Here is a 14,592-nt window from a genome sequence, read left to right on the forward strand (position 1 = left end):
TTATGATCTACCCCTGATATGTTGTTTTCGAGTCGAAGAAAGCTCTTAATTAATTAGAATGAAATCTATAATAAATCTTTGATCTACCTACCCCTCCTTGTTAGAATTTACGTACACAAAGGCCACCGCTGACCACGTATACAGACAAAACACGTTTCGTGTCTTTTTCAAAATGGAGTGAACTTCTGCCGCAAATTCAATAACAATTTACATCGAAAAAGCCTATTTTTAGGGCAAATTAGCCCATTAAGCGTCTGCGATCCGTCCATTGAACTTCTATCATGTAATTGAGGCCAGAAGGGAATGGAAATGGTCGCCGACGTGAATGTATTTCAAGACCAGCTTGGTCGGGGTAAAAAACCGAGCGTAACACCGAATCGCATTCTTACTCATGTAGTAGAGGGATTTGTCATCCAAGAAAGCAACTTCCCATTCACGGTGAGTTATAACAATTGTGTTGATTGCAATAACAGCGTTTATAACAGAGTGCGTGGAATGTGTGTAGTAAGTTTTGATTTGAATGACACTAAGTTGCCTACTTGTATGCACTTTTTTTACCCGGATGCAACTGAAAATTCCGTTCAACGAAAACAGCTGTTTTAACCTTGTCATGTTATATCCATGTAAGCATTTAAGCAGCAAGCAATATTTGCCATTATCATAGGTCAAAGTTCTACAGTGTACCGTAGGATATACTGTAGCCTGTTTAGATTGTGTGATCTTTTTTGTGTATTTTTAACCTTCGCCTGCTAATGTAGCTTGCTCTTATTAGGGTTTATTCTGAAAGATCTTGTTTTCAAACAAGTGTAAGCAATGGCTCACTGGGGCCAGCCATACACAGAAACAAGAGTCAGTTGCAAAACCCCCTGGCTGGGCTTTGACCTCAACCAGAGGTGTCCTGTCAAAATCTACAATAGGCAATATTGATCCATTGTAACAAGAGTTAGAAAAGTATTTGTGCTCACGGGGCTCCATAGGTTAAAGTATGGTATAGCTATGTGACTTGGTTTTTGTGGTCATTGTGCAGGTACCATATGTGTCACAAAGCTAACATCATATCATAATAAATTGAACACATGCAAGATTTCAATAAAGCATTTGGTATAAACGTGTTATTTTATTAAGCAAAAAAGCTTTTCAAGAACTTTCGCATATATTCACCACATCTAGTAGTTGTGTATATGAACTAGTGTGGGAGGAAGCGACCAGAGCCATGTGGCATACTTGGCGTGATTTTGCAGTAGTTCAGCATTAAGCCCTGGCCAAACAAAATGCAAGTTGTCACAAGTTTTGACTTGCGCTAACTTGCGATGAGGTGGCCAAACGAAAAGTTTTGCTGGCAGTTGGCTGTTTTGGGCTTCAGCACATGCTGATGACACAACCACTAGGGCGCACTGCTCACAAAAACTAGCGCACACAAACAAACTAATAAAAAAAGTAGAAAATTGGCATAAAATTAAATGAATCCTCTCAATAATACAAGAGTTAGAGGCAAATGGTCTAAGATATTTTTTTACTTAAAATGAAAAATGTTCAATTTACTTGCGGGGACTCGCATTCACTTGCGTTGGGTGGCCAAACAAAAGGCAAGTTGGCAAACTTGCGTTCAAAATTTGAACATGTTCAAATTCGACGCAAGTCAACGCAAGTGGACGTAAGTCAATGTAATTTGGTGGCCAAATGAAATGCAAGCTATCTTAAAACTTGTGACAACTTGCAAAACTTGTTCAACTTGGTTGTTGAACGTGATGAGGCACATCAATTTAAGTTCTTGCTTAATGAAATTTGCTTTCTGTTTTTTCTCCTTTGTGATCTATTACCCTTTAAATGCAATCACAGTTCGAAATACCACACAAATTCAAGCGAATACTCACATGACAAGAACTTTTGTCAATATATTTGTAATTTAAAGTATAAATGTTACAGAAGTACAGTAATTTTTAATTACTGTACTTTTAGACGATAATGTAATGGCAACATGCCATTTATGATGTTGTTATTCTGTCGTTTTGTTGTTGGTGATAATATAAGGTGAAAAATGACAGTCACCAGTTTCCCCTTATCAGCTTGATATATTTATGCCTCCCAAAACTAAGATACTATATCAACTTCAATGATGGTTACTGATTTGTAAAGATTTCATTTTATTTACTTCTTTTTTGCATTTCATGCCCCCAGGCAGATGATGATGATGACGACTACGATCCATTACGAAACAGGAGTCATGACCAGAATGGGGACATTGAAATGGATATGGAGGGAGAAGGTATGTCATGAGTAGAATGGGGGCATTGATATGGATATGGAGGGAGAAGGTATGTCATGAGTAGAATGGGGACATTGAAATGGATATGGAGGGAGAAGGTATGTCATGAGTAGAATGGGGACATTGATATGGATATGAAGAGAGAAGGTATGTCATGAGTAGAATGGGGACATTTATATGGATATGGAGGGAGAAGGTATGTCATGAGTAAAATGGGGACATTGATGTGGATATGGAGGGAGATGGTATGTCATAAGTAGAATGGGGACATTGATATGGATATGGAGGGAGAAGGTATGTCATAAGTAGAATGGGGACATTGATATGGATATGGAGGGAGAAGGTATGTCATGAGTAGAATAGGGACATTGATATGGATATGGAGGGAGAAGGTATGTCATAAGTAGAATGGGGACATTGAAATGGATATGAAGGGAGAAGGTATGTTATGAGTAGAATGGGGACATTGAAATGGATACATTTCAATAAGTAGAATAGGGACATTGATATCGATGCAGAGGGAGAAGGTATGTCATGGATAGAATGGGGGCATTGATATGGATATGGAGGGAGAATGTATGTCATGAGTAGAATGGGGACATTGATATGGATATGGGGGGAGAAGGTATGTCATGAGTAGAATGGGGACATTGATATGGATATGGTGGGAAAAGGTATGTCATGAATAGAATGGGGACATTGAAATGGATATGGAGGAAGAAAGTATGTCATAACCAGAATGGGGACATTGATATGGATATTGAGGGAGAAGGTATGTCATAAGTAGAATGGGGACATTGGTATGGATATGGAAGGAGAAGGTATGTCATGGATAGAATGGGGGCATTGATATGGATATGGAGGGATAATGTATGTCATGAGTAGAATGGGGACATTGATATGGATATGGAGGGAGAAGGTATGTCACGAGTAGAATAGGGACATTGATATGGATATGGAGGGAGAAGGTATGTCATGAATAGAATGGGGACATTGAAATGGATATGGAGGAAGAAAGTATGTCATGACCAGAATGGGGACATTGATATGGATATTGAGGGAGAAGGTATGTCATAAGTAGAATGGGAACATTGGTATGGATATGGAAGGAGAAGGTATGTCATGGGTAGAATGGGGACATTGATATGGATGGAGGGAGATGGTATATCATGAGTAGAATAGGGACATTGATATCGATACGGAGGGAGAAGGTATGTCATAAGTAGAATGGGGACATTGGTATGGATATGGAAGGAGAAGGTATGTCATGGATAGAATGGGGGCATTGATATGGATATGGAGGGATAATGTATGTCATGAGTAGAATGGGGACATTGATATGGATATGGAGGGAGATGGTATACCATGAGTAGAATGGGGACATTGATATGGATATGGAGGGAGAAGGTATGTCATGAGTAGAATGGGGACATTGATATGGATATGGAAGGAGAAGGTATGTCATGAGTAGAATGGGGACATTGATATGGATATGGAGGGAGATGGTATACCATGAGTAGAATGGGGACATTGATATGGATATGGAGGGAGAAGGTATGTCATGAGTAGAATGGGGACATTGGTATGGATATGGAAGGAGAAGGTATGTCATGGGTAGAATGGGGGCATTGATATGGATATGGATGGAGAAGGTATGTCATGAGTAGAATGGGGACATTGAAATGGATATGGTGGAAGAAAGTATGTCATGACCAGAATGGGGACATTGATATGGATATTGAGGGAGAAGGTATGTAATAAGTAGAATAGGGACATTGATATCGATGCGGAGGGAGAAGGTATGTCATGGATAGAATGGGGGCATTGATATGGATATGGAGGGAGAATGTATGTCATGAGTAGAATGGGGACATTGATATGGATATGGGGGGAGAAGGTATGTCATGAGTAGAATGGGGACATTGATATGGATATGGTGGGAAAAGGTATGTCATGAATAGAATGGGGACATTGAAATGGATATGGAGGAAGAAAGTATGGGGACATTGATATGGATATGAAGGCAGAAGGTATGTCATGAGTAGAATGGGGACATTGATATGGATATGGAGGGAGAAGGTATGTCATGAGTAGAATGGGGACATTGATATGGATATGGAGGGAGATGGTATGTCATGAGTAGAATGAGGGCATTGATATGGATATGGATGGAGAAGGTATGTCATGAGTAGAATGGGGACATTGATATGGATATGGAGGAAGAAGGTATGTCATGAGTAGAATGGGGACATTGATATGGATATGAAGAAAGAAGGTATGTCATGAGTAGAATAGGGACATTGATATGGATATGGAGGGAGATGGTATGTCATGACCAGAATGAGGACATTGGTATGGATATGGAGGAAGAAGGTATGTCATGAGTAGAATGGGGACATTGATATGGATATGAAGAGAGAAGGTATGTCATGAGTAGAATAGGAACATTGATATGGATATTGAGGGAGAAGGTATGTCATGACCAGAATGGGGACATTGAAATGGATATGGAGGGAGAAGGTATGTCATGAGTAGAATGGGGACATTGATATGGATACGGAGGGAGATGGTATGTCATGAGTAGAATGGGGACATTGATATGGATATGGAGGGAGAAGGTATGTCATGAGTAGAATAGGGACATTGGTATGGATGGAGGGAGATGGTATATCATGAGAAGAATAGGGACATTGATATCGATATGGAGGGAGAAGGTATGTCATGGATAGAATGGGGGCATTGATATGGATATGGAGGGAGAATGTATGTCATGAGTAGAATGGGGACATTGATATGGATATGGATGGAGAAGGTATGTCATGAGTAGAATAGGGACATTGATATGGATATTGAGGAAGAAGGTATGTCATGACCAGAATTCGGACATTGATATGGTATGTCATGAGTAGAATGGGGACATTGATATGGATATGGAGGGAGAAGGTATGTCATGAGTAGATTGGGACATTGATATGGATATGGAGGGAGAAGGTATGTCATGAGTAGAATGGGGACATTGATATGGATATGGAGGGAGAAGGTATGTCATGAATAGAATGGGGACATTGATATGGATATGGAGGGGAAAGGTATGTCATGAGTAGAATAGGGACATTGATATGGATATGAAGGAAGAAGGTATGTCATGACCAGAATTCGGACATTGATATGGTATGTCATGAGTAGAATGGGGACATTGATATGGATATGGAGGGAGAAGGTATGTCATGAGTAGAATGGGGACATTGATATGGATATGGAGGGGAAAGGTATGTCATGAGTAGAATGGGGACATCGATATGGATGGGAGGGAGATGGAGGGAGATGGTATGTGTTCGTGTTGGTTTGAACACGGGCTAAACTGAAGGATAATTTGACTCTGAAATGAAGTCTTATGTCTTGTTAGTGTTGAATAAGCATGTATTCCTCTTTTGATTGTATGTTTTTGCCGTGGTTTTGCTCCTGCAGCGAGCTCTGCCCCTATGCGCTTGTTACCTTTCAAACAACAGGCTGTGTAACCACTGTCACCTTGTAAATGAGTACCTCGACCATCTCGCCAGCGCATTTTTTCTCTTCCCCATTATAAAATAACAGGGCAAAAGAAGCCCTTTCCATTGTTCTCTCATCTGCTTGTTTTCTTACCCCTTACTTGACATGTTACTAGGGACAGTGATGATGGATACAACCTTATCTAAACAAATCTAACCACCATCATCCTCAGCTGGGATTGCTTTGGAGTCACATTATCCTATAGCCTGTGGTTTAAGGATGAAAATATACCTATATGAAGATAAATGAAAATAGTTTTACTCACTGAAGAGATTATATTGGTTTTCTCTCCCCATTTCTTTTCTAAAAAAATGTTATAAAGTAGAAAAGTAGAATACCTGTTTATTAAAAAATATTTTAGGTTTCGGTGTTGAAAACTTTCTTTGAAAAGATGCAAGAGGTACATAATTTTTTTTTTTTAATTTTAAATACTTTTTTAATAGTTTTTTTTTGTACCCAGTTTAATTATTGAATAACCTCCATCTAAATACCAAGAATGCGTTAAATTTTAGAAAGCCCTCTGAGTAATGATGAAAGCTTTGATAATGTCTTCCTGGAAACCTCCTCTGTACCTGGACATTGTGAGCAGTGTGGTTGTGCCACAGAGGTGCACCATCAGCGAGGACCAAGGCGGTTCTGCTCCACATCTTGCGCTCGTCGATACAGTGTAAGCTGCTCCCGCAAAATGTTGGCCTACCGTGCAAGGATGAAAAATGCAAGAAACAGGCACCACATAAGCAACCGGTCCGCTACTGGGACCTCATCACATCGCAAGAATGTGCAAACATCTCCACAACCACCAACTCAGGTGAGAGGGTATTTCTTACCCTTTATTTGTACCATTAAATTGCACTTAAGTCAGAGAGATTGGTATTTTAAATACTGCACATCACTGCTTACTTAGTACTTGTTACCACCCACTCAGGTGAGAGGGCATTTCTGACCCTATTATGTGTACCATTTAATTGCACTTAAGTCATAGAGATTGGTAGTATAAATACTGCAACTGCTTACTTAGTATTTGTTAACCTTTCTGTGTGTAAAATGATAAGCTCAGGTGAGGGAGAGATTGGAAGCAGAACTACTAAGTATTTCTCACCCTAACTGTGTGCCAAATGTTAAACTCAAGGAGGGGGGAGAGCTTTGTGGCAAAAAAATGAACATACCTTATTCAGGAAAAAGAACATATCAGACCTTTTTCACTAAACAATGTTTATCAAATGTGTGTCCCCGAAGTGTGTATAATACTGTAGGGATTATGTCCTTAGTATGTTCTTAGTTTATTTCCATCTGTTTCTGAGCAATATAATTATATTTAGTATATAAAACTCGAGGCCCTACAAAGAACAAGGGATTTGGTTAGTTGAAAAACTCGGGATAAAATGCAATATACACCTCCTAGGAAGTGGATATTTTCCTGCGCCCCGAAAGGCAAAATGGCGGGTGTAACAGCCGATTTGCAAGTGTTTCCGAAAAGTTCAAACATTGTATTACCCATGAGCAGTATTTTAACAAACTACTTCCTTCTATCTAAATGACTTGTGAAACCATTCGAGCGGGCACTCGCCGCATTCCACCGTGCACTGGTGGCTAAGCGAATGGGAACGCTATATCCGCTATAACAATTTCACACAAATTCGAAAGTCGTGAAGCCGGACTAATACAAAAACGTGAAGGATTTCATAATTGTGAAGGATTTAATAATCGTGAAGGATTTCATAATCGTGAAGGATTTCCAAATCGTGAAGGACTTTCAAAAATCGTGAACGATTTCGAAATTGTGAAGGATTTTAAAAATCGTGAACGATTTCGAAATCGTGAAGGATTTTCAAAATCGTGAACGATTTCGAAATCGTGAAGGATTTTCAAAATCGTTCACGATGGCCCAGGACGGTGAAATGATCCGCTCGTTTTATATACTAAAACAATTATACCATTTCCATTTCGGCCGATCGTGGCTTTAAAAATATCTACCTCGAGCCTTTCGCTCTTGGGAGATATTTCGCCACCATCCACCTCAATGGAAATGGTATAATTGTTAAATATTCTATATTTAATAACAATTAGTATGTTTGGTTACGTTCACAGGTATATGAGCCTTCATATGGTATTCCATCTGTCGCTAACGCTTGTGTACAGGTCAACGAATTTGGTAAGTTGTTATTACACTCCAGGGTACGGCCTCTAAGTGATATCACTAGTTTGAATCACAATAAGCCTAAATAATAATAATAATAATAATAATAATAATAATAATAATAATAATAATAATAATAATAATAATAATAATAATAATAATAATAATAATTTAATATAGCATTATAAAAATCTCAATGCTTTACAAACATCCTTCTCTATTCTACTCAATAATTTAGCTAAAACTCTATCTTACACATAACTGATATATATATATATATATATATATATATATATATATATATATATCTTAATACTAATACTTATGATAATATTTCTAATGGTTAAAAACTAATCAATTGTTGTAGTGCTTACAAAATAAGTACGTCTTTAAAGACGATTTAAATTTGCTGAGACAGTCGGTGTTTCTAATGTGTAGGGGGAGGGAGTTCCATAATTTAGCTGCAAAGTTTGAAAAAGATCTGTCCCCATAAGTTTTTGTTCGTGATTTAGGAATGACGAGAAGGTTCTTGTTAGCAGATCTAAGGGATCGAGATGGCGTATACGGTGTTAAGAGTTCAGTGATATATTCAGGAGCCTGGTTGTGGAGAGCTTTATGTGTGATTGTAAGAATTTTAAAGTCTATTCTAGAAGCAACAGGTAGCCAGTGAAGTTCCTTAAGAATGGGTGTAATGGCGTCCCTCTTCTTAGCACCAACGATTAGTCTTGCGGCACAGTTCTGAACACGCTGTAGTTTGGCTATTTCTTTTTCTTGGAGTCCAGACAGAAGACTATTACAGGCATCTAGTTTTGAAGTTATGAAAGCAAGTCGCGTTTTGAAGTTATGAAAGCAAATATGACTGCATCATTAGTTATAGTTATTTAATACTTCACTTCATAGCCTTGAGTGATGTGATATTGTGTGATACTGTGATCAGAGTCCAGTAGAAACTCCAAATAGAGCCCTGTTAACTTTAATATATCCCACACTAAGTAGACAAGCACTGAAAACACCACATTCGTTCATGGAGGTAGAAATACTTTATTACACGTAATTTTCGCGACGTCGAAATTTAAAGGTTTTGAAATGCCAATATTTTGCGACGCTTGATTTCCGTGATTTCTGTATTTTAGTAAAAACAGGCCGCATTGCTTTCGTGATTTCAGTATTTTAGTAAAAACAAGTCGCGTTATTTTCGTGATCTTGGGACAGTATAATCACGAAAAAACAGTGGGATTGAATAGTGCTATGATCATCAAAACCGAAGCAAAAAGAGTAATGCACTACTTATTTAATTAATTGACTTATTTATAAAGCTTCAAGTGTAACCCTTGACAATAAAAAAAAGGACATAACGTCAACAACAAATGAAAGAAAAAATGGAAAAAAATGGATGTAATTATTAATAGTACTTACTCTAAATGCCTAATAGCAACAGGATGGTTGCGCAAGAATACTCCTAGCGCGGCACCACTTAGGAGAAACAGATTTCCACGTAATTGCATTTTCAGCATTGAAGGTAGTTGTTTTGAGGGCCCAGCTATATCTGACTGCTAGTTTGTCATTTAAAGAGAGTAAGGATGACGTGGTGCGTATATCTACAGGGAGTGTATTTCAATGGAAAACGAATTTTAAAATAACTTAGTTTTACAGGATGGCTATACAAGGGTTGCTCCTGTGACGGGACGATCTTGATAAAGGAATATTATAGAGTCCATTCAGGCATTTATATATAAAAACAAGGTCCTTTATTTGGTGCCAGTAATATGTAAAATCCAACAATAACTCCGACATAAGTTTTGGCAAGGTAATAATATTTCAAAGTCACTGTGTACTCTCTTAGTTTTCGCTCATACCAATTTTTGGGACACTTTTTTTTCGTGCATCTTTATTTTCGCGAATTTTTAAAAACTGTGAAATTTAAGTGACGCGAAAATAAGGTATCCAAAAGTCCATCCTCAGTAATATACAGTAGGAACATACTATTTTCTGGGGTCACACCTTGTAAGAATCAAAGGCGGTTTTCAAAAAGCTTTAATTTACAAATAAGACTTTAGTGTCAACTGGGAGACTGTTCAAAAGCAGAAGAATGCGGTTGAATTATGAATCCCGAAAAAGTGATATCCCTGAATTTTTGGAGATATATATAGAAAATATAAGTATTTTTGAATACTTTAAAGAAGTTCGCTTCTATAGAGATATATTTGATTCTCCTGCAAAACAGCAAAACTTCCTAAAAGCCTAAATACACTATTTTCTTATCACAAAGACTGGTAGTTGGGTAAACACATCTCCTCCTGACTTGAAACAATCCATGGTTTCAGATAGGAAAAAAACGTGCCAAAAACGTGCCTTCAAAACAGTGCTGTCTTTTACGATTCCTCTTGAAAATATTTAACGTATTTTAAATGCATTTGCCAGTTTATTGTGTATATCGTGACCAAATTTGTGCAATAAGATTGCTAATAGGTTTGGGTAAGACTTAAAGTCTGTAGTCCTAGGTAACAGTATGCCTATCACCGGCATTTGCCATCAATATTCAAATTCTCCGTTTAGAAATGATATCATTTAATGACTCTCAAATGCACAGCACATCTCTTCCAAGCTACATCGTCTGTTTATCGTATCGAAGCAGTCATTTGTGATAAGTGAAGCCAAATTGCACCAAAGATGGGAAACGAACACGGGAAAAACGCTGTCCCAAAACCAAACCCTAGCCCTAACTCTCCTGTTCAAAATGGGACGTTGAAGCAATCTCTAGAGGACGGTAAAGGTTGGTACGTTGTTTTTAGATGTTTACCCAGCATAATTTCCGTAGAGGAATAAGCAAATCAGGTTGTTTTATCTTAAGTATTTAATCGTGATTCTTTTACTTAACATACGCAGAAATTGTGTTTTAAAATTGTTGTTAAATGAAAGAGAGAGAGGGAGAGAGAGATATTTTGAGTGTGCCCGGTGCTACTTTGGTACTACTGGGTCTGTCAATAGTTTTAACTTAAAAGTAAATAGCATCGAAGAACCTGTCTTTGGAAATAAAGTAATAGTATTTTGCACAAAATGTGTCAATTGCTCTTAGAAACTGGCTTGCCATGCTTTTCTGAGATGATTATAGACAACAACAATAGTCAACAATAGAAAGTCGACTTTTTCGTTTCTGTAGTTTTCTTGGTGCACTATTACCTCAATTTCTTTACCTGGAAATTTGATAATCGAGAAAATTCACGAATCGTGAATAAAGTCTTAGCTGTGTTAGTTGCATCTTTTTTAGTTTTTTAGTCAAACGTGATAAACCACGAAACATCGTGCAAGCTCGACCGCGTGTTTTCCACGTGCTTAACTATACACCTACACAAACGAGGCTCAAAATTATGCACCCCCCCAGTGGGATTGATTTAAATCGCATAGATCTAAAAGACCATCGCCGTGAAATTTATTTAGGTTTTTAATGATAATTCATCCGTTACCTTAGTGAGAAGGAAATCTACGTTGGAAGTCACGCAGCGACGGGGGCAGTCTCGTTTTTAGGTAAAATTCGGTTTGGGGGAGTTTTCTAAAGAATCTAAAACGATCAGTTTTATCTGTTTGAACTTACACGTACGCGATTCTTTACACTTTTTTATGGCTAAACTCATGTGTCTTTTTTATTAACTGTTGGCATGGCTGCTTTTATTTTGCTTGCGTGTAACTCTCACGTGACTCGTTTAACCTTCACGTGTAACGCTTGCATATATTATACCTGGTAGATGAAATGCCAGCGTGCTATGTATTTCGCGTGAAATTCTCGCGTGTGGTGTTGCTCAGGATCATATGTCCAAGTGCTCTTTATTTCTTGTGTAACTCGAGTGTGTGTTTTCTAGATCTCAAGTGGTATGTATTCCCCGTGTAACTCTCGCGTGTAACTCTCGCGTGTAACTCTCGCGTGCCTTGTACCCTCTAGATCACATGTCCACGTGCTATGACTGGAGTCGTAACGAGGTTGAGCCGCTGTGGTTATACGAACACGTGGAGGCCGCCAAGTGGAGTATCGACCAAGTTGCCGATTTCATACGGTGGGTAGTATACCACGTGACTTGAATTGAATACAAATTGCAGATATCAGGATTGCTCGGTGTCTTGTCAATCTCTCCTATCGTGTCATCTATTGCTACTCAGCTCACTGAAGGGTTGCTTTGAGTCTTGTCAATCTCTCCTATCGTGTCATCTATTGCTACTCAGCCCACTGAAGGGTTGCTCCGAGTCTTGTCAATCTCTCCTATCGTGTCATCTATTGGTACTCAGCTCACTGAAGGGTTGCTTTGAGTCTTGTCAATCTCTCCTATCGTGTCATCTATTGCTACTCAGCTCAGTGAAGGGTTGCTCGGTGTCTTGTCAATCTCTCCTATCGTGTCATCTATTGCTACTCATCCCACTGAAGGGTTGCTCGGTGTCTTGTTAATCTCTCCTATCGTGTCATCTATTGCTACTCAGCTCACTGAAGGGTTGCTTTGAGTCTTGTCAATCTCTCCTATCGTGTCATCTATTGCTACTAAGCTCAGTGAAGGGTTGCTCGGAGTCTTGTCAATCTCTCCTATCGTGTCATCTATTGCTATTCAGCTCACTGAAGGGTTGCTCCGTGTCTTGTCAATCTCTCCTATCGTGTTATCTATTGCTACTCAGCCCACGGAAGGGTTGCTCGGAGTCTTGTCAATCTCTCCTATCGTGTCATCTATTGCTATTCAGCTCAGTGAAGGGTTGCTCGGTGTCTTGTCAATCTCTCCTATCGTGTTATCTATTGCTACTCAGCCCACGGAAGGGTTGCTCGGAGTCTTGTCAATCTCTCCCATCGTGTCATCTATTGCTATTCAGCTCAGTGAAGGGTTGCTCGAAGTCTTGTCAATCTCTCCTATCGTGTCATCTATTGCTACTCAGCCTACTGAAGGGTTGCTTTGAGTCTTGTCAATCTCTCCTATCGTGTCATCTATTGCTACTCAGCTCAGTGAAGGGTTGCTCGGTGTCTTGTCAATCTCTCCTATCGTGTCATCTATTGCTACTCAGCTCAGTGAAGGGTTGCTCGGTGTCTTGTCAATCTCTCCTATCGTGTCATCTATTGCTACTCAGCCTACTGAAGGGTTGCTTTGAGTCTTGTCAATCTCTCCTATCGTGTCATCTATTGCTACTCAGCTCAGTGAAGGGTTGCTCCGAGTCTTGTCAATCTCTCCTATCGTGTTATCTATTGGTACTCAGCCCACTGAAGGGTTGCTCCGAGTCTTGTCAATCTCTCCTATCGTGTTATCTATTGCTATTCAGCTAACTGAAGGGTTGCTCCGAGTCTTGTCAATCTCTTCTATCGTGTCATCTATTGCTACTCAGCCCACTGAAGGGTTGCTCGGTGTCTTGTCAATCTCTCCTATCGTGTCATCTATTGCTACTCAGCTCAGTGAAGGGTTGCTCGGTGTCTTGTCAATCTCTCCTATCGTGTTATCTATTGCTATTCAGCTCACTGAAGGGTTGTTCAGAGTCTTGTCAATCTCTCCTATCGTGTCATCTATTGCTACTCAGGTCGCTGCAAGGTTGCTCGGAGCACGCGGATAGCTTCATCGCGGAGGAGATAGACGGTCAGGCGTTGATGCTGCTGCGAGAGGAACACATGGTAGTCGCCATGAAGATGAAGCTGGGCCCCGCCCTCAAGATTGTCGCCAAAGTCGACACAATGAAACGCGAGGCAATGCTACGCGAACACGGGACCGACTGAACCGGGATCAAGGACTCGGGATCAACACACATTAAGCACACCATGAACACGGGACCGACTGAACCGGGATCAAGGACTCGGGATCAACACAGATTAGGCACACCATGAACACGGGACCGACTGAACCGGAATCAAGGACTCGGGATCAACACAGAATAGGCACACCATGAACACGGGACCGACTGAACCGGGATCAAGGACTCGGGATCAACACAGAATAGCACACCATGAACACGGGACCGACTGAACCGGGATCAAGGACTCGGGATCAACACAGAATAGGCACACCATGAACACGGGACCGACTGAACCGGGATCAAGGACTCGGGATCAACACAGATTAAACACACCATGAACACGGGACCGACTGAACCGGGATCAAGGACTCGGGATCAACACAGATTAGGTTCACAGATATTGTATATACGTACCTTATAGGCCTCGACATCGATAGTACCAATGCAATGTACACTTAACTCGTTCTTTGTTGTATAGGACAAGTTAGTTGATTTTGCAACATGCGACGACACACAAACTAAAAAATGATATAACCCCGATCCCCAGGCTTTAGAAATATTTAACGCTGAGTTCAGCCAAAGTGTTAGCTCGATATTTCTAGCATTTACCAAATGAAAAGCAATTAAATTTAATATCCCAAAGTTACGTATTCAAAATAATTTTCAAATGTGATGTTTTGGTAGTGCAAAAAAGAAAAAAAAAGTGTTGTACAGTGCGCCTTTGTGACGATGTGTATACGACATATTTATAAGAAAGCATACTTTTCCTGAAGTCTAGGTATGAATAATAGGTCTTACCAAAAGGAATGCCCTTCTGGTTATTATAAACATGTTCATATATTACTAACTCGTATGGTCATTATTAACTTAACAATTTCCCATAGTTTTCCGT

At 39.5% G+C, this 14,592-nt stretch overlaps 1 protein-coding gene across 2 annotated transcripts; it reads left to right on the forward strand.

Annotated features, from left to right (window-relative positions):
* The first annotated feature begins 125 nt into the window (after nucleotides 1-125).
* Nucleotides 126-14,543, forward strand: LOC5509368 (polyhomeotic-like protein 1). 2 transcript variants are annotated; one of them, XM_001629860.3, is made up of 6 exons: nucleotides 126-438; nucleotides 2,179-2,266; nucleotides 6,328-6,623; nucleotides 7,904-7,967; nucleotides 11,890-12,001; nucleotides 13,491-14,543. In XM_001629860.3, the coding sequence occupies exons 1-6, from the start codon at nucleotides 304-306 to the stop codon at nucleotides 13,681-13,683; spliced, it is 888 nt and encodes a 295-aa protein (XP_001629910.2). In that variant the 5' UTR covers nucleotides 126-303; the 3' UTR covers nucleotides 13,684-14,543. The 2 variants fall into 2 exon arrangements, with proteins under 2 accessions (XP_001629910.2, XP_048580723.1); XM_048724766.1 differs by lacking the exons at nucleotides 126-438; nucleotides 2,179-2,266 and adding an exon at nucleotides 2,280-4,786.
* The last annotated feature ends 49 nt before the right edge of the window (nucleotides 14,544-14,592 follow it).

This window comes from Nematostella vectensis, chromosome 3, assembly GCF_932526225.1.
Source record: "Nematostella vectensis chromosome 3, jaNemVect1.1, whole genome shotgun sequence".
Classification (NCBI taxonomy): Eukaryota; Metazoa; Cnidaria; class Anthozoa; order Actiniaria; family Edwardsiidae; genus Nematostella; species Nematostella vectensis.

What these genes read in the sequence shown, in the direction of transcription:
- LOC5509368 (XM_001629860.3), top strand. Translation starts at nt 304, where the DNA reads ATGGAAATGGTCGCCGACGTGAATGTATTTCAAGACCAGCTTGGTCGG. An exon ending in AAAGCAACTTCCCATTCACG is followed by an intron (nt 439 to 2,178) that starts GTGAGTTATAAC and finishes TCATGCCCCCAG; the next exon opens with GCAGATGATGATGATGACGA. An exon ending in CAAGTTGCCGATTTCATACG is followed by an intron (nt 12,002 to 13,490) that starts GTGGGTAGTATA and finishes ATTGCTACTCAG; the next exon opens with GTCGCTGCAAGGTTGCTCGG.